The following is a 26,656-nucleotide window of genomic DNA, read 5'->3' as shown; positions in this document are numbered from 1 at the left end:
TGTCGTTTTGTGAAGATATCGTAGATAGAAATGAGGGTGGTTTGGAATTTGGGGCCTTGGTAGAATCGTCTCCACTAACTATATACGGCTAGCGTGCTGCTGATACTAAAAAATACACTAACCATATTAAGCTAGCGTATCATACCGTCATGTAAGGTAAAAAATAACCTTTCCAGAAAGGCTGGTGAGATTTTCCCCCCCCGTTTTGAGATTTTCCCCCCTTCAGAAGTACCAAAACCGCCGCTTTGGAAATTTACAAGGCAATATAGCCACACTTTCAACATTATTTTTAAATTCAAAACTTATATAGAGCTCTTTAGGACTCCCTCTTGCTCCTAGTCTCCGGAATTTAATCCTAATAAGTTGTGGTGTTACGTGATTTAGGATTAAAGTTATGGCAATTTTTTCATACAACTCACCAACTTCAGCACAAAATTAGACCACAACGCAGGGGGTATTTAGAGGTCTAAAATAGTAGGCTCAGTTACCCAGGCTTTAGTATTTTTCTTAGCATTTAAAAATTATATTATTTCGAAGTTGGTGTTGAGCTGTTTGGCGTTGAAGTTGAAATGTGGTGATTTTGGTACTTCTGAGGGGGGAAAATCTCAAAAACGGGGGGGAAAATCTCACCAGCCTTCCAGAAATCTAGGGCTAGTTTACGGTAAGGTCCTTACTTTTCGCACTTTACATATCCCTAAGTTCAGCCTATCGGACCACACCCATTCTAGTTCCGCTGACTCGTTCAAATCATGGCAACTACTTTTGCTGATGAGGATACATCAGTACCTCTATACAGAACTACATGGCAGACTTCGACTTCGACGGCAGCTTCAGGGTCAACATCTATGTCCAGAACCACTTCGACTTCGACTTCAACGTCGACTTCTAATTCAACGTCGACTTCAATTTCGAAGACGGCCTTGGGGTCCGCACCTATGCCCACAACTGCATCGCAAACTTGGGCATCAGCCTTGCCACCTCCAACTTTCCAGTTCAAGGGGATTTCTGACCTCAATAAACTGCTTATCAGTGATTCTACTCCTGAATTCTTTACAATTGAAAATGTTTCTACCCAGGACTTTGCCGGAATTGAATTAGCAAGGGAGAAGTGCAGGATACAGAAATTTCGATTGACACTCTACTCGGCTGATTCGAAATGCCTCTTCATCACCATTCCAACAGGACCTCATGAACGCCTTCATGGCCATCTCGACGATGGAATATTCCGGGAAATTGTGGGAATGGGCTTAACGCACGACCTAATACGGGCCGGTGCTACAATATATCAGAAGTGGAATAGTACTGGAGGTACAGAATCGGCCGGAGAGGGAGATTCAGCTCGTATCCCTCTATCAACCCGTCCATTGCCTAGCAATTTTCCGACGTTGGTCATCGAAGCCGGTTTTTCACAGTCTTTGTCATCGTTGAGACAAAAGGCAAAATGGTGGTTCGATGTCTCAGGCGGCGATATCAAGATTGTCATTCTTGCCAAGTTGGACCAGCAATCTCAAATAATTCATCTCGAGAAATGGAAAGCCATCCAACTCCCCCCCTCAGCTGGAGTAACAACACGAACACGAGCTGCTACCGCCGCCGCTGCCCCTCAGTCGCATTGTGTCCAGACCATTGATATTTCTCGCACCCCTGGCATCAATGATACGGATCCGAATCGATTCGATGGGGCCTCATATGTTATTACTGGTGGTCCTTTGCAATTGGAATTTATGGATCTCTTCCTTCGAAAACCTATCCCGCCGGAGGCAGACGTCGTATTCAGTGAAGAATTCCTACAAGAATATGCAGGTATAGTTTGGAGAGCGGTCTAACTAGGGAAGTGGAAGTAGAGAGGACGTTGGCTTAACGCTAGTATTGAGGCCGCGAGGTCTCAGTCGGCAATGGTGATGAAACTGATGTGAAAGCTCATTCCAGGATGAGGCTGTTCATTGGTTGATTTCGCAAGAAACTATGCATAGGAGAGACCTGGAATGGGATGTCGAAAAATACCACTGCACTAAAAGGGACATCCCTCCTGAAATCTCCATTATTAGTGAATATATTTTGACAGGAAGTGTTACCCTATAGATCACGGCCTAAGGGCAGTCGAGAGAATGGAGTCTGAGTTATTCGGCCGCTTTGGTGCTTAAATGGTGCTATTTCCCCAAGCTAAGAAAAGTTGACACGCGCTATGCTAAACGTCAAACACATCCGAAAACTGAGGTCTGAACCTCAAGGTTTCGAAATGCTTCGTTAGGAGTTCGGTGGGAATACATGCACTCTACCGATTCAAGAGCAACTCGAAAACAGCAGTCTCAGGTGCGATGGTAAGTTAAGAACAGAGGGGAATAGGGAGGACGATTCGAAAGACACCTAGAGAATGGAAGCTAGGCCATTTTGAGGCATGACACAGAAACTCGCAGGAGGGTTATTTCTGGCTCTGGTAATTTGGACGCAGAGGACGAGATAGGTTAGAAACAGGAAAACCGAGAAACGGAGAGCCGAAATGGTCTAAGTCGGGTCAGGGTGGTCTCAAAATTATAATGTGGGCAATCTGCAATGGTCCATATCGGGAGGGTTAGGGAGGCTCTGACTGGCGCCAGTGGATAGCAGAATTACCACCAAAATCGGCTTCACAAACCGCCGAAAACTGAGGTCAATCTGCCGTCGCATTGTTTAAAGGAGTTACAATTAATAGAATACTAAAAAAACTTGTTAATTTAAATACTTTTGTTTCCCTTTGGAGATATTAAGTGAAGTGTTACTAAGTGCTACTGAACCTGTTTGGTACAGATCAAAATATTCCCGTTGTCTAGAGCCAAACCCTCACAAACGGGATCTGATCTGGCCTAGGATATAAAATCAAAGACCGCAGATTTCTGAGGTTCTTGATGCATAGATCGACCGGAATAGATGCAAACGAGATCAACCTCGGCGAACATACCCAGCAAGTTGTTCTCATGGATACCATACCATAGCGCCCATTACTTGTAATGGGCGTGGGGCGCGAGTACTACGTAGTAGGATATTTATCCCCCTTGTTAAGAGGACTGTGTACCGAGTATCCATACTGTACAAATCGAAATTCGAAACACTAAAACGGAACCCGATAATACTGTCACTGCGACTCGCAATGGAATACTATAAGGTGTCGGTGGTAACAGTTGATGTCTAACCAGGTACCCACGGTCACTTTTCACTTTCTTTAGTGTAACCGAATTATGGTAGTGGTGCAAATACCATGATGGCCCCTTGCTCATGACAATATCCTCCATATTATCCATAAGGGGCAAGCACCGGTATGATATAATAAGAACACAAGGTAACGAAGCGAACAGCTTGTCTTTAGAAATTGATCACACTTTGGAAGTGATCTAGCCAACACTTATCCAGCTAGATAATTTGTAAGCCTCCTCTACTGTGACGCCTTGATCAGATCCGCTGCCTTTTCTGCTACAGCATACACCGAAGTCTGAATATTTGCCTGTACCTCCATGGGAATAATACTAGCATCGACGACACGCAGGTTTGATGTTCCGTAAACCTTTAGATTGTGATCAACCACACCACCGTCTTCCTTTGGCAACATGGAGCAAGAACTCATGATGTGCCATTGAGTCGAAAGATAGTTTTGCACATGCTCTTCCGCTTTCTCGGGATGGAAGGTTTCGTACGAAGGCATCTTCTTCTTGGTCCCATTTGGACCGTCCTTGACTTTCGATGCAAGCGGTTCGACGTGGATGAGCTTAGAATCGAGATATCGCAAACCATCAGCAAGAAGTGCAATGTCGGCTGGATGGGAAAGATAGCGGGGATCCATCAAAGGTTTGACATTGGCGTCTGCAGACTGGATATGCGTGCACCCTCGCGACATGGGATGGCTAAGACCGACTGCCATGGACAGATAGTTTCCAGGATCTTTGTGCTCGAAAATGCCAGACCCATGACTGGCGTTACGGAGGTCTGTTCCACCCGGAAGAGTAATGAACCAAACCGAGCAGGCTTCTGGGTCGAGAAGCCTGTCCTTGTGGATTTTCATTGCCTTAGCCTTCGCCGAGTCGTTTGATGTCTGTGACGAAGGAACAATTGCCTCAACCTTCTCTTTGAGCTTAGACTTGTCTTCGACAACATCGGAGTAGGACGAAAAGATGGAGCTAGTCATCTGATTGACGAGTAGGCCAATGGGAGCTTTGACATACTCACCAATCAACATCTCCATAATGCCTGTTTTCTTGAGATCCTCGATTGTTGCAACCCCAGGAACAACTTCATACGCAATACCGGACATAAGATGGTCCTGAAGATTTTCACCGACATTTGGATTATCAACAAGACAATTGATGCCGTACTTCTCAAGAATCGATTTATCACCGATCCCAGAAAGCTCAAGAAGTTGGGGGGATCCGATGGTACCGGCGCACAGAATGACTTCCTTCTTTGCTCCGACACTGTATTTCTTGCCGTCGACAAGAAATTCGACACCTGATGCGACATTGTCCCCATTTGCATCATTGACACTAAACACAATGCGTTGTGCCATAGCATCCATGATCAACGAAAGGTTGTTTCGTTGAGCATTCGGATGATAGTACTCGTAGACAGCCGAGCTCCGCCGGCCTTTCTTCATGTCAACCGAAAGCGCTTGGTCATAATATCCAGTGGAAGCACCAATATCGGCACTTGGATCTCGAAGGCCAAGGGCTGTGCCGAGATCTGGGCCAATTTGCTGTTGAGTGTTCAGGTACTCCAGAGGCGGCCATGAAGCCTGAATTGGCCCGTTGCCGTTGCCGATCCATTTCTGCATTCGAGTGGTGTCCAAGTGTTTGGCGGTATCTACTGGAGGAGGATTAAGCGTCATGAACTTGCGATAGTACGGTAACATTCCTTCCCAGTCCCAGCCAGGGTTTCCAAGAGCAGCCCAGTTGTCAATGCATCCCTTGGATGGTTTTGCTAGCATACTAAAGTTGATGGTACTTGAGCCACCAAGGACCTTTCCGCGTGGCCAGGCATGCACTTTTCCATTTTTGCCCTATATAAATTTTAGTTGGAAGAAGTAGCACTGCTCAGAGACTCACCTGAGGGACTGTCTTGTAGAGCCAATCGTATTCTGGCTTCTCGTACAGCTCTGTATGAAGTAATGGAGCGCGAATAAGAATGTCGTCGCTTCTATCAATGCCAGACTCAATCACGCCAACAGAAATAGCTGGATTTTCGGACAACCGAGCGGCGACAACAAGCCCAGCAGTACCTCCACCAACAATCACATAATCGTAGGACTTTGCAGCAAAATCAGCTGCGGATATATTTTTACCTGCCATTTGGTATTCTCCAATTTTAGGGGGAGATCAAGGGTGGCCTAAGAGGAGGTATTTTCAAATTGGTGAAGAAAAATGAGACGAATATAAAAATTGCCTGCTTCGGAGAGAATTCGAGTGTATAAGAAACCGTGTTGGAAATGAAGATGCCGTCAACAATTGCGCTTGACAAAACAAATGAAGTGCAAAATCGTTGAGCAGGATAACGACTTTATACGGGAGTTGCCCCGTATTCATAACTCTTCAGCTCTGTTGCGAACAGGTGTAGCTTGTCCATTGTAGCAAATGGCATGCTGGAGATTGCCTCCGGAGTGGAATTCTTCCTAGAGGACTGCATAATGCCACAGCTAACGTACCCCGCAAGTGAGATTACCCCACAAATGAGATGATAATAATGACTGGTGATTGCACAAGTTAGATGATCACCCTGTACTATGTAAGCAGCAGGTCACCTACAGGCTACAACCTAGCATGTGGTTCCTAAAGCGGGGAAGCTCGCCTTGATGGAACGCAGGCGTAATATTGCATAGGATAAAGGGCATAATCCCCTTCCTACTCCTTTCACGGAAGTCAAGGATTAGTTCTACAATTGAACGATTCATCTACTCAACCAAATGTTGCCTTAGCAAATTTCAAAACTCCGTCAATCAGGTGCAGACGGCCTCGCCAACCCTCACTAAAACTACATAGTGATAGATCACGACCAATTTAGCTAGTAAATACTAAGAAATCTAGCCAAGTCTGACTTTATTTTCATTTTCGCTCTATTCAATGCCTCCGCAACGACATACTATGTACACCACAGAGACCAAGACTTACAGGTCCCCAAATCGCAAGTATCGCGACGGGCCGACGGGTGACGGCGTACCGTTTAGGGCAGAATCTTCCCCAGATCTCTAGCCTAATCCGGGTTAGACCGGATACTGCGCAAAAGGCATTATCGCGTATCTCTCGGCGTGCCCGTGAGATACGCCTTATCGAGAGATTTGCCAGTCAATTTCGTTCCGAGTTTATCCGATGTCCTAGATGCGATCGTACAGAATCGCCCTTGGGACTATTTTGGGCTCGTCCTGGAAGACCCCATGCGATTTCCCCACTGACTTCCGATGCCCTTCGGATCCATGCGCAATGTACAGAAGAGGCCCAAGACACGCCCTGGCGACATGTAATCGACGATTTTTCACAGGTATACGGAGAGCCTGTCTCAGACAACGGGATGGAGGACCGTCCACGACGATCATCACCTCCGACGACGTCGCCCACTACGTAAATTTCACCTCAAATTCTGTCTGGCACAGACGGTTCCACATACAGCTCGCAGAATGGGCACTCCCTAAGCTAGATCGAGGAGATCTCTTTATCTTTACAGACGAGGTGTCTATCTATACGGATCGACATAATAAACCTCCTGCCGTTACCCGGGAGGTAGGAGATAACCCATTCGATTACTCACGCCCACCAGCCGATGAGATACAGCCTGCAATCATGTTTTGGGGGGCAATTGTCTACGAATACGATCTGTACGGTACAGGGCCCTGTCACACCTGGTCCCCGGAGACCATAGAGGAGACGCGAAAGTTGAAGGAAAATATCGACCAAGAGAACGTTGAAAAGGAGCGCTTAATGGAGCAGGACAGAGCCGCTGCACGGCAGCCTGGCACTCATCAATTCCGAGAAATGCAAGAAATGAACGAGGATATACAGAGGTAAGTAGCAAGACGGTGCCAAACGGTACGGTACACGCAGGCGAAATCGCCGGCCCGAATGGGAGTTCAAACGGGAGCTCGCAACACGTTCAGGTAAGACCAAGGGCGGTAAAGATTGGGCACGGTACAGATAGACAGTCCTGCACGAAAAGCTCTTTCCTTTCGCACAGGACGTGGATCGGGATACAGGTAGGACGGTTTGGATTATCGAGGACAACGCATCTCCCCATACAAAGACAAGGAAGTTTACCTTTGAGGAGCGTCAAGAGCTCGGAATCAACGTGGTGAAGTGGCCTCCGCGATCCCCTGATCTGAACAAGGATGAACGGGTTTGGCATTATAACGTGGATCACTTACCATTTGAGGATTTACGGACATCAAGGGGAAAGTTGTCCTACGAAAAGGCTATCGTTGCATTGGAACATGCATGGCACATTGTCCCCAGGGAGAAAGTTGATATGGAGACCGATCGCTTTAGGCATCGCTCGTTAAATGCCTAGAAAACGGAGGTAACAATAATTTCTTCGCTTAGCTCCTTGTATCTCAAATATAACGCCAAAATATCTCTGGCCTTAAAACTAAATTGGTGGTAGAGGTGGTGAAAGGCATAGTAGTTGGGAATGGGCGGTCTTCACGTGATTGACACAGATTTGGAATGCTTGAGATTTACGAACGAATCCGATTATTGTGAGCAACGGGTTACACGTACCGAGTTCGATGAGGGCTAGATGGAACAAAACGGTCCTTTGCACAAGGTAAATGTGGTGACTTCTCGGTCCAGCTCTGCCGAGACGCTTTCGTTCCATTGTGACTGTTCGCAAACCAACCTTGAGATGCAGAGTCACCGGAAAAGCAAAAGCAATTGCAGAACTCCGGTCCGGCAGGTTTAAGCCGCAATGCCACCAATTTGGCCAGATGTCAGGTCACGGCCTCGCCGCGTGATGCCGTGGAGATACACCGCTGAAGACCCACGAGTCTCGTGAGCCATGCCCGCGTGGTTTCCTTCAAGCCACGCAAGTACCGCAGTTTTCTCCTTTCAGGAGCCGCAGCGGCATCGTTTCGGTTCTCGCTAGCATTGCATTCCTGTTCCGAATCAATTCCCGCATTCCGAACTCCCGATGCAAAAACAATCGCCAATCCAAATGTCGTAATTTACCTACCATTTGAGGCCATTTGCTCAAGAATTCCCTTTGATGGAGGAGATGATCTGGCCGGTTGACGATGGGTCCTGGTTGTCGATCACGCTATGTGGGTACATCGCCAGTGACCGAATTGGGCGTTGGGACAAGGTTGCGTCATGGCGGGTCCTCACTTTGTTACATGGACAAGACGCGCGATGGTTGGTCGGGAACTCGGATGGAACGCTTAGACCGACGCCATTTCAGGTACCGATACGAAACCCCATTGCCAACTCAATTGCTTGCCTACTCTGTGAATGGCAATAATTGATGATGGGGATGGCAGGGCTGCAAGGTACCAGGGAAGGGCCGTCTCGAAAGCTCCCATCCATCACGAAACCCGCTCAAGTGTTCTCAAGTGAGCTCCAAGCAAAAGGTGGAACGGTCAGGTTCTGGGTCAGGTTACAGTAGCGTGGTGCGGGGGAATCGAAGTGTGGCGCTGGAACGGGCGATGTTTGGGGCGACCGTTCCTTTCATTGGGTCCTTTCCCAGCTCCTCATTGGGCAGCGGTCACGCGACGTTTGACTGCCTGACTGGGGGGGTCGGAGGCGGAGAGGAAGGCAGGAGTGTTGGATGGATGCTCATGGAAACGGAAGGGGCAATTGGGAACACATCATTAAGAAGGGAAAGACTTAAGCTCTTGGTGGCTGCTTGCTCCTGCCATTTCCAATTGAAGCTCCTTGTATGTACTACGACTCCTCTTCTTACAACGATCATCATCATCTTGATCCTTTAACTCTCTCTCACGAAGCATCCTATCTTTCCATCCATCCATCATCCAACCCGTCTTGATCTCCAAGTCTCTCTCGGCTCGATCAATTCCTTCGACTACTTCTACTCACAGCAGCTTCTGATATCATCGTCATCCAGCCAAAAGTAAGTCCCGATTCTCTTTGTCCGTTGCATGTTCCACCAACCGTCAACCCCTCCTTCGAGCTTCCCCGTCTCACCTCTTCGGAGTGGAGGAGGGTGGAGCATTACCATCACCTCATTCATTGGTTTCATCGATGAAGATAGCTCGAAGTGTTTTCTTCATCGAAACGAACGAGTTTCATCGAGCTAACATGCCATCGAACAGTGACTCGCTCCCACAAGTTCGGAGAACGTGACCATACCGGCGTGCAGCATGCCGAACACCACGAGGGCGTCCCTCGCTTCTTCGCCAAGGCTGGCCATGCGGGTGAAGATCCCAACAAGACCAAGAAGAACGGTGGAGGGAAGGGCAATTGGTAAGTATCCCGCTTTATCCATGACTCGTTCCCTACCTCGTCACATATCTCACTCCACCAACATGGCTTTCCATGCATCCGTCCAGCAATCAAAGCTGCACATCCTCACCTCCAGATCATACTCATCTTATCACCCTCATACTCTCCCACAACTCCACTAACACTCACTTTAGGGGCCACCCCGGCGACGAAGCCTCCGACTCCAACTACAACATGACCAACCCCCGCCGCCGCTCCAACTCCTCCACCCACTCCCACCACCTCGACCACTTCAAGACCAAGTTCGAGACGGTCGAACCCGAGCCCGTTTTCGAAGAGGAGATCCACGGTCCCCTTGCTGAGGACGGTGCCGACTTGCAGAAGGCGGACACCGAGAGCTCGGGGGACAGCGCCACCTTGAATGGGAGCGTGGAGGAAGAGGACGCGGTGAGCGCGGACAAGAAGATGTGATGTGGGGGAGGGAGAAGTGACGGCATTGCTAAGGAGACGGCGGTGCTAAGGAGGCCTGTGCGAACGGCAGGAAGTGACTGGATCTGATTGACATGACTGCTCATCACTGATTTTTCGGTGTTGGGCGAAGTCCATCGAACTTTATGTTCAACTCGGAATTGAGCGCGGAATGGCGCTTTTTCATGACACGGTATGAATTATTCTACGTCTATCACTAGCTCTGGTTCTGGCGAGATTTTTCAATGCTCGGCTGGGACAGAGGCCATTGACCAACTCTGTACTCTACTAATCCCCTGGGATCAATGAATAAGAATTAAGAAAAAAACTGCCCATCCCTTTGCTATGTGGTGAACTGCAAGTTGGACGACTGTGTTCTTCGTTGCTGCGCGAAGGCCTGGGCCTACAGGGCCTAGAATTGCACTCTGCAGAATCCGAGAATAACCATGATGAATCCTATTTTCCGGCTACCTACGATACCTAACCTAAGGCACAGGTGAACGATGAACTCCATACAAACGACTTTTTCACATCAACAGAACAACTTCTCCATGCCTTCAGCACAGCGTTGTCATCCCGCGATTGTCCGGCTCAATCCCGGACAACCAGTCCATTCAGTCCCGACCGCTGAATCCAGTCCGTCGTCCAGAGTACAGTCCCTCCCAGCCCCCAGCCACGCTCAGAAAAACACCATCCCCTCACTCGCCTCCCTCACCGTCTCCCAATCTCCACTCATCGTCTTCTCTCGCCTGCCCCTTTCCCGATCCTCCATCATCATTACCCCCAACCCTTCATCCATTTCCCACCCGCAACCCTCCCCGCCTGCATCCAACGGTGCCCACTTCTCCCCGCTCTCCAACCGCTCCACCCGCTCCCGCACCATTCCCTCCTCCTTCCACAACCGATAGCTCTCCCGCCCCCGACTCATGATCGCCCCCTCCCCCAACCCCATCGCCCGCATCCACCTCTCGCTCACCCCGCTCGAGCCCACCTGCGCCGTGGCCCCTTCTTCGTCTTCCTCGTCCAATACCCGTACCCGCCCGGCCATTCGCCTCCGCGGCACCGCCAGGAAACTCCGATCTTGCACCGCACTGGACGGCTCCCCCTGATCCTCGCCCAGCTCTGCCATCCGTGCGATGCTGCTCGGTCGCCGAGAAGAAGGCCCGCCCGCGCGCACGCACGTGTTTGTGCTGCGTTCTGCGAGCGCGCGGGAGTGGCGTCGGTGAGAGTGAAGATCGCTGGCGGCGTGCTTCATGTGGAGGTGGGAGCGGAGGGGGGAAGGGAGGTCGATGTCGTTGATGGAGATGGGGTTTTCTTGGCCGGGGGCGACGCGGGGGTCGATGGGAATGGGGGGGGAAGGGGAGGCGTCGCAAGCGTTGGGGTTTTGGTCGTTGCAATTCCGTGCTGGGGAGCGGATGGTGAGGGGCGGGACGGTGAGGTCGGCGGGTGTGGTGCTCCGCTCTTCTTCTGCGATGATGTCTGCGTCCGCGTCCGCGTCTATCACGGTATCGGCATTGTCTTCGCCGGTGGTGTCGGAATGCGAGGTGTCGGATAAGAGCGATATCGAGGAGTCATCCGACCACTCGCTCTCGCTTCCCTCACGCGCATCCCCGAAAAGCACACTACTCCGCAAGCTACTGCGCTCGCGTGGGAGATAGCATCGTGGCAGCGGCTCAAGGCTCAAACTCTCTAGATCGCCGTCCTCGGTTTTCCCAACGTATGCCGTCCAGCGTCGGGATAGGGAGCCTCGCCCGCTGCCCACGCGTGTCTCGGAGGGCGTGCAGGAGCGGGTGTGGAAGAAGGTGGAGCCATGGACAGAGCGCCGGGTTGGGATGTAGGAGCGGTGTTTGGTGAAGAAGGTGGTGCTGGTCGATTGCCGGGTTAGGCCGGGGCCCTTTTTTAGAGAGCCTGTTCGCGCTGTTGATGGTTGCTGGTGCGGCTCGGAAGTGGTGCACACGTCGGTGATAATGTTTGGCGCGGGAATTTCGTAGCAGGGGGAAATGAAGGGGTTCACTGGAGGCCGCTGGAATGTCGGGGGAGATGGGAATTGCGAAGGCGAGACGGATGGCACCAGGCCAGTGGAATGCGTGCTGTATGAACCGGTGCTGCAATCTCTTCCTCTGCTACCCCTGCGTGGCGTGGGTCGGTTTGGATCGATTTCGTTGACGTTCAGATTGCTGACACCAGACGACGGACCGTAAATATTGGCCCCACGGCCGTGTCCCAACCCAACGACGCATCGGTTGACCGGGACAGGTTTGGAGAAGTGTTTGGACGTGCGGTTCGAGTGAACACCAGATATCCGTTGCGAACGACGTGCCATTGCCGTGGGGATGCTCATGCTGTCGTCAAGGTCGTCTCCAGCGGACCTGGAAGCAGGATCCCAAGCCTGGCAGGCCATCATGTCCGCTTCGGCTTCGGTGAGGGAGCAATGGTCAGTTGACAACCGACGGATCGCCTTCTGTCCCGCTACGGTATTTTTCGTGGGTGAGTCGCCGGCTATCATTGCTCTCAGGCTGGACCGGGAGAAGCGATTAGTCGAGCGCACAGGTGAGAGGTTCAGCTGGACACGCGGTGGGCGCTCGAGTTTAGGAGTCCTGCCGGTCGTGCCTTTCTCAGCATCCTGGAATTCTGCGGGACCATCTTGCTCCCATTCCTCTTGGACGAGGCTCGGCTTCGAGATATCTGCCTTCAAAACGCTTCGACCGGATTTGCGCCAGAATCTGAATCGTTTGTAGCGGTAGAGGAAGCAAGCACCGGTGACCAGAATGAGGAACAACAAAACACAGACGACAACAACGATGACCGTGATTTTCCGAGTAGCTTTCTCTTTGGAAGCAGAAGCGAGCACGGGTCCTGAACCAGCAGTCGAGGTCGAGGAAGGGATGGCCGATAAGGGAGCCATATCTGTTTTTGAGGTCGATGATGGTGTTGGTAATACCTTCGAAGTGACTGGTTTTAGTGATATATGAAACTTTTCTTCATCTTCAAAGTTAGAACTTGAACTAGCGATGAGTTTAACAGGGATTTTTGATGGTTCAAGGCCAGTTGGAACTTTGCCGTGAAGGGTGAGCGTGCGTGGATCGAATTGAAGCCAGGAAGACGCAGACCCTAAAACGATTTCCACCGACACATCTGGACGTGTAAACAGAGATTGTGCGAACGTGTAACGGAATTCTTCACCGATCGTCGCGTCGATCGGCCCGATGTCGTTGCGGAAAAGACCTAATTTGTCCTTGTCCACCTTAACACGCACAACACATGACGCTCGATTGCCAAAGCGATCCTCCGCAAGCACATTGATTGTCGTCTCCTGGATGCTCGAAGGGATGCCACCAGCCGCTCTGAATACTCCGTCGTCGAATTTGATCCAGTCTGGTGTCTCGACTGAGAGCCTGGAGATATCCGAATTTACTGCAACCTTGCCGTCCAGAAACAGCGTATTCTTGATATTTCTCGTGCTCCCCGACTCTCCTCTTAGTCTCAAATTGTTCTCCCACGGATCGAAGACGAGCTCATGTGGGCTCACTGCGATGGTGAAATTCACAGACGCAGCCTCGAACCCATCTATTTCGGACGCAATCAGAATGATCATGAACTCCTGAGGAGGCCCCGTGGTGTCTGGTGTTCTTCCAGTGAACCCCAGCGTCTCTGGCGTAAACTTCAACCACGTTGGCAATGGTGTCCTGTCTTTTGAAGTGGCGTAGTATCTTTTACGTGAGCCATCATCTGCGAATGTGTTTCTTGAAAACTTTATGTCAAACTGCGCCCCCGAGCGGATTGGAACCGTCCTTGGCCCCGACAACTTCTCCGTCTTCGCTAACTGAGAACTGACATCTTCTCCTAGTCCAGGAGGCGGATCCATCACCGTGAACAACATGGCATCCATAGACGCGGTTCCGCTCGAATCGGTCGCTGAGATTCGGAACATAGATACACCAACATCGTTGACCTTTGGCGTCCCCTGGAGTCGTCGAGTCGTCGAGTCGATCGACAGCCATACCGGCGCGCCAGAGAGCGCATACTTCACACCATCACCGACCGGAGCGAAAGATGATGGCGCAAGCTGGAAGTCATATGGATTATCCACTCGAGCAACCGTTGGGAATTGCGAATTGAAGGGATACGACACTTCAGGAAGAGCTAGGGACGGTCCGAGGATGGAACAGGCGACGACGATTAGGGACCACATTGGAAGGATTGGACGGCCGCTTCTATCCAGCTTTGGCTCTATGTGCCAGAAACATCAACACATAAGGTATCAAAAAGCATGAAGGATGGGGTCAAACCAGAAGAGCAGGATGCATACCGACGAAGTCGAATATAGCACAAGCCGGTCAATCTCCGGTCATCAGAAGCCACCGAGCATTCTGACGCGACAATGAAGGGGTTGAACGCGCACCTTGTTTGGTGAGATCTGGAATGGAGTTTATGGCGCAGAAAAGCTCAGAATGCAAGGGGTCATACAACCACTAAGAGGAAAGGGGACCAAAGAATAATCTAGAAATAGTTGGTGATGAAATGGACAATGCTCAATGTTCGGAAAAGAGGAAAAGATCGCTATCAACCTGCCATACGGTCCGGTTACCTTGCCGTTCTACTGTCTGGACTTCTTAAGGACATCGCGACTCTCGTGGCGGATGCCACTCGTATCGTGATCTCCGGTCTCAACTGTACCGATAGTCTTGTCTATTGAACTAGCTTCAACACTATATCCCCATCACCTACATCACAGATGATTGTTTGGGAATTCCGTAAACGGGTTACACAAGCTCTATCCGTAACATGCATGGAGAATGAGAGTTTGTGTCTCGCGAAAGTCGATAGGAAGAGTTCTGGAAGCAGAGGACCGGGAGATAGGATAAGGGAAGGGACTACTGAAATATTGCCGAAGTAATCACGAGGTCGTCCGGGGTGAGTATCTGGCCAATCACGGCATCAGGGCCCCTGCTCCAGTAGCAGAGCAGGCAGCCCGCAGCAGAGAGCTCCAACGATTCCATCCATCCAGATGTTTATCGCGTTTTTCTTTCGAACTCGTATTTGAACATATCTTGTGATGAAGTGGCTTGTTGATCATGGCAAACGGAATAGGTCCTACCAACCAAACGCCGGTCAAGGCGACCGGAGATATGGATAGCACCATCCTCGATCGACTCCTAGTGGATTATTTGGACCTTCTTGACCAGTATCAGGTCCAGCGAAAAGCCCTTTCAGGTTTATTTTCTTCAGTATGCGATAGCGAGTCTTGTTGAATGTTTCGGTGCCTAAATTGACCTTGTAGGGTCATTTCTCTCTTGCCGAAGCCAACTTCAAGTCTCCGAGCAAAATCCGTCATGGACGGGACTACTACGATGAGCGTATGCAGGCGCTGAGAAAAATGTATTGATGGATTCTATGCTCCCCGTTGAATTTGTGAATCTAATCGGCTATTAGACGGATAGAAGAGGCCAAATCTTCTGGTCACGCCAATCGACCATGCATCCAGTTCTCGACTACGGGGCAGGCAGTACGAGGTGGTGAGGGAGAACACTCGGCGGCTAAAGTAGCTGAGAAAAAGATTAAGAATGGCCTGAAGAATGGCCATGAAACACGAGATACGCCCGAGGATAAGCCTGCAGAACCACCTGAGCAGAGTAAAGACGAGTCCGAGACCGAACCTCCATCACTCTCCTCTCTATCCCTCCAAGACAAATCCAACGACACGGATCCCGCGAAGCTGATTATCGACCCTCTTCACTGGTACGGTATCTTGGTTCCACCAGCATTACGCAGCGCACAAGTGGATTTTGTCAAGGCCGTGGAAGAACCCATTCCCGCAATCGTGAACATTGCTACCCAGATGCGCGAACTAGAGATCGAGATCGGTAGAGCGAGGAAGCGGTTGAGGAAGGCCGAGGCGGCAGGTCCTCAACAGAAGCCAGGCAATGGGGAGGCGACTAATGTAACGGAAAGTGTTGGCATCGCAGAAAAGGCAGATCAAGAGCTTGTGGGCGAAGAGGGGAAATCTCTCTGGCAAAAGTCTTCAAAAGAGCAAGTCGGCTCCGGTTAAGCTAGCTAGTCAGAGCAACATTTCCAAGATGCCGTTGTGAAGATTACCAGCGTTAAAGACAGATTGCTCCAACATCTCTCCGATTACTATCGCCATGATTACTTGGGCATAATATCAACCAGCCCTGAGAGGTCTTTGCAAAGATTCTCCTCCTCTCACAGCACACCCTGTCTCAAATGAACTTCCCATTTGCCACGTACTGGCTCTCCACCTCAACATCATCTAAATCAGGAACAGCTCGCACAACGGGCCGATCGAACGCATCGAACTTCCTGTTGCCAAATCTGCTCCACAGCCACAGCGTCCCGATCCGCAGCGCAAATGCCGCCAGAGCAAAAAGCATGCCTCCAACAGGGGCGGCGACGAAGGCACCAAACGCGCCCCAATCGCTCCCGTACAGACCGCCCTGAAGGATGATGAGCTCGCCACCCTTCCTCGCGTCCCCATAATAGATGGTTCCGAAAATAAAGACGGACAAGATCCCACCAAGCCCGCCAACCACGACCTCGAAGCCTCGCCACATATAAAACCGGTCGACTAGCCCAACCAGAAGTGGCGGAACGAGGGATGCCGACACGAGATCCGAGATCAGGTAGATGGTCAGGATATCGGGTGATTTCAGCGCGAGAACCACGACGGGGATGATGACGAGGACGACGCAGACCCTCACCGTCCAGAGCGGAAGCTTATTTTTGAATAGGTCATTCGAGCCGTTCGCCACCATTCCGGATTGGAAAGAGTCGAACGCCGCGGTGGAGAGGGTGATGACCATGACGAGGACAATACCTACAACCCAGGCTGGAAGCCGACCCAGGAGGAGGAAGAGCGCCATGCTTCCTGGAGCGTCGTCATTATCTGGCTCCCAAACTCCGGACCAAGCGGCAAGTAGGCCAGAGCTGCCAACCAACGTCAAAATCATGGCCACAACGACCGTCGCGATGGTAACGCCGATGCGAAGGTCCTTGTCTGTTTTCGCGGCGAATGTACGGAGCCAGAATCCCTGGATGGCGCGAGTCAGCGAGGGTGCCTATAGAATGGCTGGGTTCGCTTACCGAAATGAAGAAGTCATTGGTGAGAATGGCGACTGGAAGGATGTATACGAGCTGCCATCCAAGCAGGCTCGACTTTAGCAGCCCCGATGAATCAATCTTGCTCCGATCGATGTCGGTCTCGACGCCGACTGAGATCACGGACACCACGATAATAAGCAAGACCAGTCCGCCTTGAATGTTGTCCGTGATGAATGAGACCTTGAAACCCCCGATAGCTTTAGGACGAGTTAGCTGCGGTTCACCACGAGCGTCGTGGGAGACTCACTGGTATAAATTGTGGTAACGACGCATTGCACAATCACTGCCGGCAGTCCGTTCAGGCCGGTCAATGCAGTGACAATCTGCTGGATTGCTGATAGTTCGGCAACCATGTACAGGAATAACGTCACCAGTCTGCATCAAGTTAATTTCTTGACTCATTGGCAATCAAGTACCCAGCTTACGTGAAGAAGCTCAAGAACAGCGCCGTTACGATTCCGTATCTCTGTCTCGTCCATTCGGTCAGGACGAAACCCTCCGGGCATCGCTTTCTGATAATGGGACCAAGGTACCCAAATATCAAGAGCGGCAGGGAACTCGACAGAGCATAGACGATAAGTCCTTGGACGCCACAGAGCGTTGCAATCTCTGGGTACGTAAACAAGATACCAGATCCAAGAGCTATATCCGACGACAAATATGGCCCTACGTTAGTGATGACAGTCAAAAGGAAAGGGGGAAAGGGGAGGATTGCGGCAGCACGTTCCCCACGCAAGCATTATCTTGATCGAGTATTTACGGTACTTCTCAGCTTCGTCCTATTACAATCATCCACGATCTCCATGATACTTAAAATCATGGTTGGATCGCGGACTGTTGCAAAGGATTCGGCGCCCGTCGCGAAGCCGCGCGAGGGCCGGAAGCCTGATGCGATGCAAACAGCGACTGTCTGCATTGCAACGGCTTCCGACACCTCGCGAGAGATCTAATGAGATACGAACCTGGATTTCACTGTAGATGCTTGCTTCCATATTGTCCCGAACGCCTCAAGTGGCCTGTAGTAAGGCCAGGCCGTGCCGGTGGTTTCGTCGCTGCCGCTGGTCGCTCAACTCACCCGAAGCTATAAAGTTCAGGGCAAGCGGTATGCCTAGACACGGTTAGTATGGCAGATCCTTTGCTTACCCTTCCTCAGCAGATGAAACCCCAAAGAAAAGTCGCGAGGTTGTAGTAGATCTGACCCTTCTGTGTCCCATTGCTGGAGAGATACTCCTTCGTATTGTGAGTGCGGACTCGCCATGCGATCGCGACTCCACCAACTCTGCACTCCCGTTAGCCCCAAATCCATGATTGGCAGTTATCCCAAGGGCCTACAGGAAAAGTCCATATGTGAGGTAAATGATGGCGTTCGACGCCGCAAACGATGGCATGCCCATCTTGATCAACGCTCCTTCAGGATGTCTTTCAGATATTACACAGATCAAACACGCTTGAAAGGATACGCGATTGACGCGTGAGATAAAAATTGGTTGAATTTGTTCAGCCAAAGCGGGGGACGGGTGTGATTTTATTCCCAACCGAAATCTGCAAAGTCTTGGTCCAAATGACGATCTGAGTCAGATCAATACGCTAAACCATTTCAGGTCAAGCTGAAAGATGAACAAAAGTCTTAAGTCACATCACGAACTCACGATGGAGCTGTGGTATTCATTTTCTAGTCCAATACGAGAGAGCGAATATCATTCCTGGCGTTCGGAAGGTTCGCCGATCGTATCGATTGGACGATTCGGCTGAAAAGGAGCCCTGTTAGGGCGATGTATGGCACGAAATGACAAAGCCATTCTTTCAATAAGCACCTCCCTACCCGTACTTATCTTGGCCAGAGAATGCCGACCCGGGTTTCTGGAGGCAGAGCGGGACATCCCAACGCCGGTTAATTCGTCTTGCCTCGCTTCAAATTCTTCCTAGAGTCCCGATCCGGGCCAAAAGCCCCGAGGAGATACAACGTCCTAGCCACGCAAAGGGACGTAGTCACACCGATATTCCCCCAAGCTAGAGCATCCCACTCCCCCACATCCAGCGTCCTCTCCAAGCCAAATCCCCACGCGCAAATGGCGATGTGTCCGATATCGGCAATCCACAGCGCCACCAGATACCCATGAACGACCCTCGCCTCTGTCGTCGTGTGCAAGACCGCCAATCCCACCAGCGCCAGGAGCCCGTACAGGTTACATAGCTGCAGCGCGAGCAATTCCTCAGTGGGAAGAGGGGTGTGGGGGTTGAGGAATGGGAGCTGGGAGTTCACGAAGTAGGACATGTTGATGAACGGCGCGATCCATCCCGCAACGCTTAGGAAGCGTTAGTCATTTGGGAGAGGTGAGGGGTTGGGCGGACGGATTACAGAGATATTGGCTCGAAGATCGTAAAGATCGCTCGTGGGATCGGAGGAAGGATGGACGCCATATTGCTGACTTCAGAGAGCCTGTGTATAGGTGTTGTGGTGTTGGTGATGAATGGACATCGATTCGATTGTTTGAAACAAGATGGAATGGAAGGGTACGTCGATGGCACGTGACAGATGACTGTCTCAACTCCATCAGTGTTTTCAGTCGTCCGGATTATATCTCCGTATGATACAGACTGGGTGATTTTGATTCTGAGAGCGTTATGTTCGTGAGGATTGGTCAAAGTAGTGAGGTGGTACATACGGACTGGCCGGTATCAATTGGAAATCCAACCCACCGCTGGAAGAGTGAGGGGTTACCCGAACTGCTTCAAAGACTTGTCCCGGCCAAAATTTCCTATGTGTCCAGTTTAGCGGTTCAATGTTTTGTTTATGTATCTATCTATGTCTGCGATGACAGATTCGAGTGTCTTCAATGGTCTTATATATGCTGGTTCATAACGACTGGGTGGTTCCTGATGAAAGTGCGGATTGTATGTCTCTCTCGAACTATATCTGTCTCTATTTTTCACTTTCAAGTCGATTTTTGAAAAGCATAATGCCAGTTTCAACGCCTTGTAACAGGCCGACCAAGTGTCCAAGATCATTATTCTCTGCTGAACAAACAATTCTCTCTATAATTTCGCGGTGTCTCTTTGTCCTCCACTGCAGTGACCTCGGTTTGGCGATATAATCACTAGCGAAATTGGCTTCAGCCCAAGCGCAGTCCCAAACATATTATTCCAACATGTTGCCAAGGTCTTCTATATCATATACGGCTAAACCAGATTCAAGCTGCCAAGGTCATGGTTGATCTGCTTTACTGGGCGTGTTAGTTACTGAGTTTCTTAGACACCTTTGATAGCAACGCCAAACACAGATCTGATTCCATATTCGATATCGCCTTGCGGCACGATCTGATTTCAAAGTATCTGCATTAATAATCAAGTATTACTCATTAGCTGTTGCCACTTGTGCTATCCACTAGTATATAAAGACACTATCTGCAAAGGCGGTGGGTGGGGAGGAGGCTAGGAAAGGCTCAGAAAGCGAATATCATAATTGTACTTCTAACTCTTCCAGATCTGCAGCCGAGAGTAACAACGCTTCCATGGACCCCAACTTTGGCTAATAGATATTCAGGAGGAAGCCAAAAAATACGCTCGATACTGTGACAAACCCATTTGTCGTTGACAAAGATAAGAGGTAGGCCTTGTGGTTGGAGAACAGGCGTATCATCAGAGAGAGATAATGAAATAGGATGCGATCCTTGGTTTGTTCAGCGAGAAGTGTTATCGTCGGAGAAAGAGAGAGTCTCGACAATACCGCCAATATCCAGAGTCTGCCGCACCGCCCCCGACGCCGCGTCCCACAGCATGACCGCCCCGTCGACCGAGCCCGCCAACGCCAGTGTCTTGCCGTCCGGCGAGAAGGCCACGGCCGTGATCCCGTGCGAGTGTCCCTCGAGCGTCTGCTGCAGCGAACCCGACGTCGCGTCCCACAGCTTGACCGTCCCGTCGACCGAGCCCGCCGACGCCAGTGTCTTGCCGTCCGGTGAGAAGGCCACGGCCGTGACCCCGTACGAGTGGCCCTCGAGCGTCTGCTGCAGCGACCCCGACGTCGCGTCCCACAGCTTGACCGTCCCGTCGACCGAGCCCGCCGACGCCAGCGTCTTGCCGTCCGGCGAGAAGGCCACGGCCGTGACCCCGCCCAAGTGGCCCTCGAGCATCTGTAGCAGCGCATTCCATTTCTCTTCGACCTGTGGTAACCTTCGTATCCATCCAGGTATGCAGTTTGTGAATTGATTTCTTACTATGCTCATTGTCGTGCGAATGTGAGGGCACTGCAGTATGTCTGAAGGGGAGCCTGCTCGATCGCTGGTCGGTTGTAGAGGACGAACCGCTTCGCGTCATGGATAAAGCTTCAGCGTCAATCGTAGCTCCTCTACCTCTTTATCTGAATACTCTGAAGAAATGCAGTTGCGAAGAACAGTGATATAGATCTCGTTGAGGTGCTGCTGGGGGGCGCTGCTAGCACTGCTGCTGTGCCCCAGGATTGTATTCGAAGTAAACATAGATGTCGTGATATACGATCGATTGAGATACGTTATGGAGGATAAAGTCCTTGTGTTCACTATCTGGGATTTGGACGAAGCTGTTTCGGATCGGAACCTCAGGTCGGCTTGTCAGGAAGACTCGTAGTCGAACTGTATTTAACGATCGAGCTTCAGCCAAGAGAGCCAGGATGATCCGAATGTCGTTATCATTGTCGCACTCATCGAGCGCATCGACGACAAGGACGTATACGGATTGGCCCTCGCTTTCGTCCAGCTTCGACAGCGGGCGTAGGACGAGTTGCTGCCACTGGTCACGAAGAGACTGGTATATAATGTCGCGGCGCTCTGTAAGAGTGTCGTATATATATTGGCGAAGACACGGTATACTACTCGCTAGCTGCCACGCAATGCTCGTGACGAACTTGCCTGCATGACCGACATCTCCACCGCTGCGCGAGAAGAAGAAGCTGGCTCCTAGGCGATTCTGGTCGGAGTAGGTACGGGCGACAGTGCGCGCAATCGTCGACTTCCCCGTGCCAGCCAAGCCATTCAGCCAGAAGATACAGCGCTTGTCTCGACCATCAACCCAGTTGTTGATCTCTTGAAGGAGGTCGATGCGGGTATCGGGATGGCAGGGCGGGTCATACTGTCGCTGGAATGCGTTGAACGGCGCGGCTGTAGTGGGAGAGAGCAGATCGTTCAAGTCTGAGGTGCCGGTCAGCTTCCTGCTGCTTCGAGGCCATAGCCAGCCAAGCATACTCACCTTTACTGCCCCCGAAGTTAACTGGTCCGTTGAATGTGCCTACCGCGGCCTGCGAACGGTTGTTGGTGGACACACCGCGGATGATTTGCGTGTTAGTGGACACACCGCTGACGAGTTCCGTGTTGCCCGACATGAGCTAGGGATAGCGACATTAATCTCCCTCGTTTCTAGCTGTTGCTCTCTCGTGGTGCACGTTGCAATGTATATACGCATGCGAATATTCTAGAGTGAGTTCATGCCTACACCCCCAGATGAGGTTCATTCTCAGCTGGCGAATGCATTCCGCCAGCCTCGCCAATGAACAACCTTGCCTTGCCGCTGTCGAGATGCATCACCTCCAGACTTGGGCCAAGCTGGACGCCAAGACCTTTTCATGGATGGGGAAGGAGAAGCAAGAGACGCGGTGGTACATGTCCTAGTGGACTGTATGATGTCGGGCTTTGATAATATATGCACGGTCCATTCATCTTTGGATTCGCATAATTCTTTCCAATTCCACATCTTTTCCACGGCTTTTCCACGGCATATAACAACCTTCAACATGGACTACGACATGGTCGAGGGGGTCGACTTCGAGGGGGGTGACTTCTGGGGGCTCGCCCCCAACTTGATCGCCTTCGACATGGTCGGCTTGAACATATTCAACTTCGACCTCTTCGACTTCAGCCTGATTTCGTTGGTCCGCCTCGTGCCCGCACGGCTTCAATAACAAAAGTCGTCGTTACGATTTTGCTCATATCCCTACTTTTCAGGTCGCCGGTATTTACGCCGAGTAAATACCTTCTCCGATATATCCTCATCCAAACCGGCCTATTGTTCGTACGTGCGGTCTTGGGTCTGCCCAATATGCAGTCCGAAGCCAATGCCGCGGGCAGGCGCATCCTCGAAACAACCTACACCTGAATAGATCAAATGTTCTATATTATCAAGGTGTTTCTCTGGGCCAAAGCCTCCTATGTGGTGGAAAGGTGGATATCGGCTGAGGCTCAGGTCCCGCTCACACAGTTGCTCTGGCTGGTTTGGAGTAGACTGATAAGTTGGGAAGATGCGCCAGATGAGGAGCCAGTTGAGGAGCTAGGTGTTGGGCAAATTATAAAATTGTAGTGCCAGATGCAGCGCGAGTTGATGACCCAGTGCCCAGTTGAGGAACATCCGGCATAAGTGCGGTTGAAAACATGTATAGCATATTAAATGGCTAGTTGATAGTTAAGGAGTAGTGCATTCTGGGGCAATGACAGGTTCATGCTATCAAAAGCACTTCCGTAGAAGTTTGGAATCGGGTAGAGAGAGTACACGTTCAGGCGGTTATGTGCTGACCGTGTCTCAGGAGTATCGGTCGGGATGCGACCTGCGAATGTTCAAGTACGATATTGAGCAAATACATCGGTGACTTCAAGTCGAGTCCTGTTTGCGCAATAATCTCTCCATTTTGGCAAAAGAGATCCGTTGATGTAAGAAGGAAGTTGGAGATAACCTCATCATCCATGTCGTCGCTCCTGTAACCCGAATATCATTGCCAAGATCAGTCCCCCACCTCTGCTCATCCACCAAACTTTAGTCCATTCACCAGACGGCACGCTATCTCCTCCCTCTGATGCCTATGAATCAGACTCTCCGACCTCTTGCTTACAATTCCAACCTTCTTGACTAGCGCTTGACATTCCTCCCGCTCGACCTCGCAACAACTTCCGAATCGGCTCCTGCTACCCTCCATTCTAGCTCGTGACAGTGCCCTCCGCTTGCGGCTCATCAGAGAACCCGAAGCTCTAGTAGCGATCCACCAAGATGCAGTCCCTTCCAGATACGCGACAGCAGACATTCGAGGAGATATACGGCCCTCCGGAGAATTTCCTCGAGATCGAAGTGCGTCCCCTCATCCCTTAACCTCCCCCATCTCGACCTCTCGCCGCACCGCCTCCCTCATCCACGCTTCCGCGCATCGCAACAGCTAACCCCTCCCAGGTCCGCAGCCCCCAAACCCACGGCACCGGCCGCAGTATGTACACCGACTACGAGATCCTCTGCCGGACGAACATCCCGGCATTCAAGCTCAAAGCCTCCACCGTGCGACGCCGCTACAGCGACTTCGAATGGTTCCGCGATATCCTCGAGCGAGAGTCGGCGCGGGTGACCATCCCGCCGCTGCCGGGCAAGGTGTTCACGAACCGGTTCAGCGACGACGTGATCGAGCACCGGAGGGAAGGGCTCCAGCGGTTTTTGCAGATTGTGGTGGGGCATCCGCTGTTGCAGACGGGGAGCAAGGTGATGGCGGCGTTTGTGCAGGGTAGGTTCTGTGGCTTGCCGATAAGGGGATGTGAGAAAGTTTGGATGGATACTGACAGAGAGCGTAGATCCAAATTGGGACCGCAACTCGTGGAATTAACGAGAGTTGGAATATGACGGACCAAGCGAGCGACACCATGATATCCGAGAATGTTATCTCCAGCGTCGAGCAGGACTTTGATTGCACGACCCCACCCCATCACATATTGCTTTTAGCGTCGGAGTATTTGGTATTGAAGCTGGAATGATGAATGGCATTATGATCCATTTCCATTTAAAATCTTGCTCTGCGCGCCAGATTCCAGAGAAGCAAGAACGTTTTCCATAGCGTATTGTACAGGACGAAGCACCTATAGTCGTCGGGAGAATCTCCTAGTCTATGCAAGTCTACTAAGACAACCCGTGCACCATTCCATGCCGTCTGATGACCTTACGCCGCGCTCCACCCGGAGCGCTGAGACGAGGCCCATATGTGGGAGAGGTGAGACTCCCCGCCACTCAATATGTACAGAGCCACCCATTAATCCAATATCGTACAACATATAAACATCCCCTAAACCTTTGAATCTGTACCCATCAGTCGCAACACGGCCTCATACGTGCCGAACATGATAGCGGCACTCGGAACCACTCTCATCATGTGAGGGACCAGACCACCATACAAGGCCGCCATCCCCTCTTCCCTAAATATCAGGCGGAAACACTGCGCCAAGCCGGTATATTTGAGCTTGCCGTTCTCCGCCGGGCTTTGTCGTAGTCGCGTTCGGACAACCTAGCCAGATGTTAGCGCATGGACGCCGTTCCTATCCCATGTTCCGGCTTACCTCGTGGGGGTAGGTGATAATCGCGGCGAAGAACTTGGCACCGCCCGAAGCGCAGAGCAAGAGCGAGTTCTGGATGAAAGAGTCCTGGCCCGTGAGCTCGCCTTGCGTCCTCAGCAGCCGCTGTTCACGCGTATTAAGTCGCTTCTTGGCTTGCTCATAGAGCACCCACTGTAAGGTGCTCTCCGTCACGCCCAAATAACTCGCGCTCAGGCCTCGGTATAAACCCTTGATACCTTCACCTCGGATCGTCTTAATAGTGCAATCCAGCGCATTGCGATACTGTCGCCCTCCACCTTTCTCGGCATTCGACTTGTCCAATTGTAACCTTGTCTTGATGACCCAGATTGGATTCGTCATTGTACCGGTTATTATACCGGCGCAAGCCGCGGAAGTGGCATGTACCCATGCCGTCTCCTTCCCATCATTGAAATGCTTGCTAACGACCTTCTTCCCGTTGCCGTATGTGAAGAAGTTGATCGATCGCGCGGGAACTACGCCGATCAGGTTCGGTCCTAGCCCTTTGAACAGCGCTCTCCAGCCTTCGACCCGCGGAACCGCGAAGAGGATCTGGAACGTTTCTCGGATGTGCAGCAGAGATGCTCGGAGGAGGGGCATGGATTCCGGGGGCGGGATTCCACGCGCCGCTCGGGAGGCTGTGAGTTGAGATTGGTAGAAGTCGGATTGGAGGCGGGTTTTGAGGACGTCGAGAGGGGCGGTGAAGGTTGCCGCGGTCATTCCACCGGCTCTACATTGCGATATATCAAAAATGGTTCTAATGAATTGAGGTTTGAGCACGCTTACCCTCCGGCTACGAAATGCGCCCATGATTTCGCAAAAGGGGATGATTTCTCCGCGAGATGCCAGCCGGGGTTGCCGGCTCCATCGAGTCCCTCATTCCCCCGTCCTGAAGATGTGGCGATCTGGTTTCGAGGTTCTCCGGGATTTGGTATTTGGCGAGAAGCGGGTTTCGATTCGAAGGTCATATAGCGGTTGGGCGCCTCCGAATGATCGGAGTAAAGCGCAAGCGGGAGTGGTTGGACGTGATGAAGTATTAGGGGGTTTTCTTAAATATGACAAGAATACGTTTCCCCAAGATGGACTCTGAATGAGGAATGATAATTGTCTGAGTTCTGCCAGGAAATCTATTATGTAGGAAATCAATAAAGTCCGTCCGAGGTTCCTGAAATAATTCGACTGATGAAGATGCTCGCGAAGGTCCGTGCACGATCGGTATCCTGTCTGAGTGTCTGTGAGTGAAGTGAGTGTCTGATAATGAGAGGCGCCGCAAACACTATTGAGCTCATGATGAAGCGTGAAGTCACGAATCTCCCAATTCGACTC

At 51.1% G+C, this 26,656-nt stretch overlaps 14 protein-coding genes across 14 annotated transcripts; 7 read left to right on the top strand and 7 right to left on the bottom strand.

Moving 5' to 3' along the window:
• The first annotated feature begins 793 nt into the window (after positions 1–793).
• Positions 794–2,114, top strand: P152DRAFT_459971 (uncharacterized protein). Its single transcript, XM_033679797.1, has one exon. It carries the CDS (start codon positions 846–848, stop codon positions 1,824–1,826), a length of 981 nt encoding a protein of 326 aa, XP_033532722.1. The 5' UTR covers positions 794–845; the 3' UTR covers positions 1,827–2,114.
• A 1,295-nt stretch (positions 2,115–3,409) lies between these two features.
• P152DRAFT_467451 (alcohol oxidase) lies at positions 3,410–5,312 on the bottom strand (the record flags this gene model as incomplete). The annotated part of the gene is made up of 2 exons (XM_033680766.1): positions 3,410–5,023; positions 5,070–5,312. The coding sequence occupies 2 exons, from the start codon at positions 5,310–5,312 to the stop codon at positions 3,410–3,412; spliced, it is 1,857 nt and encodes a 618-aa protein (XP_033532721.1).
• P152DRAFT_419818 (uncharacterized protein) lies at positions 5,070–6,049 on the bottom strand. Its single transcript, XM_033677136.1, has 2 exons — positions 5,766–6,049; positions 5,070–5,707 (listed from the first exon to the last, which is right to left on the bottom strand). Exons 1-2 carry the CDS (start codon positions 5,909–5,911, stop codon positions 5,521–5,523), a joined length of 333 nt encoding a protein of 110 aa, XP_033532720.1. The 5' UTR covers positions 5,912–6,049; the 3' UTR covers positions 5,070–5,520.
• A 745-nt stretch (positions 6,050–6,794) lies between these two features.
• Positions 6,795–6,944, top strand: P152DRAFT_381592 (uncharacterized protein; the record flags this gene model as incomplete). Its single annotated transcript, XM_033675735.1, has 1 exon — positions 6,795–6,944. A coding segment is annotated over one exon (150 nt), but the record flags the coding sequence as incomplete, so codon positions are not given.
• A 2,153-nt stretch (positions 6,945–9,097) lies between these two features.
• P152DRAFT_475134 (uncharacterized protein) lies at positions 9,098–9,872 on the top strand (the record flags this gene model as incomplete). Its single annotated transcript, XM_033681391.1, has 3 exons — positions 9,098–9,218; positions 9,272–9,422; positions 9,596–9,872. The coding sequence occupies 3 exons, from the start codon at positions 9,098–9,100 to the stop codon at positions 9,870–9,872; spliced, it is 549 nt and encodes a 182-aa protein (XP_033532718.1).
• A 99-nt stretch (positions 9,873–9,971) lies between these two features.
• P152DRAFT_459967 (uncharacterized protein) lies at positions 9,972–11,142 on the top strand. Its single transcript, XM_033679796.1, has 2 exons — positions 9,972–10,062; positions 10,366–11,142. Exon 2 carries the CDS (start codon positions 10,373–10,375, stop codon positions 10,775–10,777), a length of 405 nt encoding a protein of 134 aa, XP_033532717.1. The 5' UTR covers positions 9,972–10,062; positions 10,366–10,372; the 3' UTR covers positions 10,778–11,142.
• Positions 11,143–12,828: 1,686 nt separating this feature from the next.
• On the bottom strand, positions 12,829–14,061 carry P152DRAFT_399971 (uncharacterized protein; the record flags this gene model as incomplete). Its single annotated transcript, XM_033676545.1, has 1 exon — positions 12,829–14,061. A coding segment is annotated over one exon (1,233 nt), but the record flags the coding sequence as incomplete, so codon positions are not given.
• A 937-nt stretch (positions 14,062–14,998) lies between these two features.
• On the top strand, positions 14,999–16,006 carry P152DRAFT_490173 (uncharacterized protein; the record flags this gene model as incomplete). Its single annotated transcript, XM_033682154.1, has 4 exons — positions 14,999–15,097; positions 15,151–15,248; positions 15,303–15,382; positions 15,416–16,006. 4 exons carry the CDS (start codon positions 14,999–15,001, stop codon positions 15,916–15,918), a joined length of 780 nt encoding a protein of 259 aa, XP_033532715.1. The 3' UTR covers positions 15,919–16,006.
• Positions 16,007–16,090: 84 nt separating this feature from the next.
• On the bottom strand, positions 16,091–18,382 carry P152DRAFT_400132 (uncharacterized protein; the record flags this gene model as incomplete). The annotated part of the gene is made up of 7 exons (XM_033676554.1): positions 16,091–16,918; positions 16,971–17,185; positions 17,236–17,363; positions 17,414–17,630; positions 18,064–18,096; positions 18,188–18,267; positions 18,321–18,382. 7 exons carry the CDS (start codon positions 18,380–18,382, stop codon positions 16,091–16,093), a joined length of 1,563 nt encoding a protein of 520 aa, XP_033532714.1.
• Positions 18,383–18,879: 497 nt separating this feature from the next.
• Positions 18,880–19,409, bottom strand: P152DRAFT_475130 (uncharacterized protein; the record flags this gene model as incomplete). The annotated part of the gene is made up of 2 exons (XM_033681390.1): positions 18,880–19,294; positions 19,348–19,409. The coding sequence occupies 2 exons, from the start codon at positions 19,407–19,409 to the stop codon at positions 18,880–18,882; spliced, it is 477 nt and encodes a 158-aa protein (XP_033532713.1).
• A 1,259-nt stretch (positions 19,410–20,668) lies between these two features.
• On the bottom strand, positions 20,669–22,341 carry P152DRAFT_475129 (WD40 repeat-like protein; the record flags this gene model as incomplete). The annotated part of the gene is made up of 3 exons (XM_033681389.1): positions 20,669–21,148; positions 21,480–22,150; positions 22,209–22,341. 3 exons carry the CDS (start codon positions 22,339–22,341, stop codon positions 20,669–20,671), a joined length of 1,284 nt encoding a protein of 427 aa, XP_033532712.1.
• A 408-nt stretch (positions 22,342–22,749) lies between these two features.
• On the top strand, positions 22,750–23,111 carry P152DRAFT_475128 (uncharacterized protein; the record flags this gene model as incomplete). The annotated part of the gene is made up of 2 exons (XM_033681388.1): positions 22,750–22,883; positions 22,961–23,111. The coding sequence occupies 2 exons, from the start codon at positions 22,750–22,752 to the stop codon at positions 23,109–23,111; spliced, it is 285 nt and encodes a 94-aa protein (XP_033532711.1).
• A 715-nt stretch (positions 23,112–23,826) lies between these two features.
• Positions 23,827–24,749, top strand: P152DRAFT_76862 (Phox-like protein). Its single transcript, XM_033683242.1, has 3 exons — positions 23,827–24,071; positions 24,171–24,492; positions 24,560–24,749. The coding sequence occupies exons 1-3, from the start codon at positions 23,994–23,996 to the stop codon at positions 24,589–24,591; spliced, it is 432 nt and encodes a 143-aa protein (XP_033532710.1). The 5' UTR covers positions 23,827–23,993; the 3' UTR covers positions 24,592–24,749.
• P152DRAFT_459958 (mitochondrial carrier) lies at positions 24,613–26,469 on the bottom strand. Its single transcript, XM_033679795.1, has 3 exons — positions 26,117–26,469; positions 25,316–26,060; positions 24,613–25,263 (listed from the first exon to the last, which is right to left on the bottom strand). Exons 1-3 carry the CDS (start codon positions 26,296–26,298, stop codon positions 25,045–25,047), a joined length of 1,146 nt encoding a protein of 381 aa, XP_033532709.1. The 5' UTR covers positions 26,299–26,469; the 3' UTR covers positions 24,613–25,044.
• Positions 26,470–26,656: the final 187 nt, after the last annotated feature.

Source organism: Eremomyces bilateralis, assembly GCF_010015585.1.
Source record: "Eremomyces bilateralis CBS 781.70 unplaced genomic scaffold P152scaffold_15, whole genome shotgun sequence".
Classification (NCBI taxonomy): domain Eukaryota; kingdom Fungi; phylum Ascomycota; class Dothideomycetes; order Eremomycetales; family Eremomycetaceae; genus Eremomyces; species Eremomyces bilateralis.
This window is presented reverse-complemented; position numbering and strand designations above follow the sequence as displayed.

What these genes read in the sequence shown, in the direction of transcription:
- P152DRAFT_459971 (XM_033679797.1), top strand. Translation starts at nt 846, where the DNA reads ATGTCCAGAACCACTTCGACTTCGACTTCAACGTCGACTTCTAATTCA.
- P152DRAFT_419818 (XM_033677136.1), bottom strand. Translation starts at nt 5,911, where the DNA reads ATGAATCGTTCAATTGTAGAACTAATCCTTGACTTCCGTGAAAGGAGT. An exon ending in CACATGCTAGGTTGTAGCCT is followed by an intron (nt 5,708 to 5,765) that starts GTAGGTGACCTG and finishes TGCAATCACCAG; the next exon opens with TCATTATTATCATCTCATTT.
- P152DRAFT_459967 (XM_033679796.1), top strand. Translation starts at nt 10,373, where the DNA reads ATGAACTCCATACAAACGACTTTTTCACATCAACAGAACAACTTCTCC.
- P152DRAFT_76862 (XM_033683242.1), top strand. Translation starts at nt 23,994, where the DNA reads ATGCAGTCCCTTCCAGATACGCGACAGCAGACATTCGAGGAGATATAC. An exon ending in AGAATTTCCTCGAGATCGAA is followed by an intron (nt 24,072 to 24,170) that starts GTGCGTCCCCTC and finishes AACCCCTCCCAG; the next exon opens with GTCCGCAGCCCCCAAACCCA. An exon ending in GATGGCGGCGTTTGTGCAGG is followed by an intron (nt 24,493 to 24,559) that starts GTAGGTTCTGTG and finishes CAGAGAGCGTAG; the next exon opens with ATCCAAATTGGGACCGCAAC.
- P152DRAFT_459958 (XM_033679795.1), bottom strand. Translation starts at nt 26,298, where the DNA reads ATGACCTTCGAATCGAAACCCGCTTCTCGCCAAATACCAAATCCCGGA. An exon ending in GCGCATTTCGTAGCCGGAGG is followed by an intron (nt 26,061 to 26,116) that starts GTAAGCGTGCTC and finishes ATCGCAATGTAG; the next exon opens with AGCCGGTGGAATGACCGCGG. An exon ending in TTATCACCTACCCCCACGAG is followed by an intron (nt 25,264 to 25,315) that starts GTAAGCCGGAAC and finishes ACATCTGGCTAG; the next exon opens with GTTGTCCGAACGCGACTACG.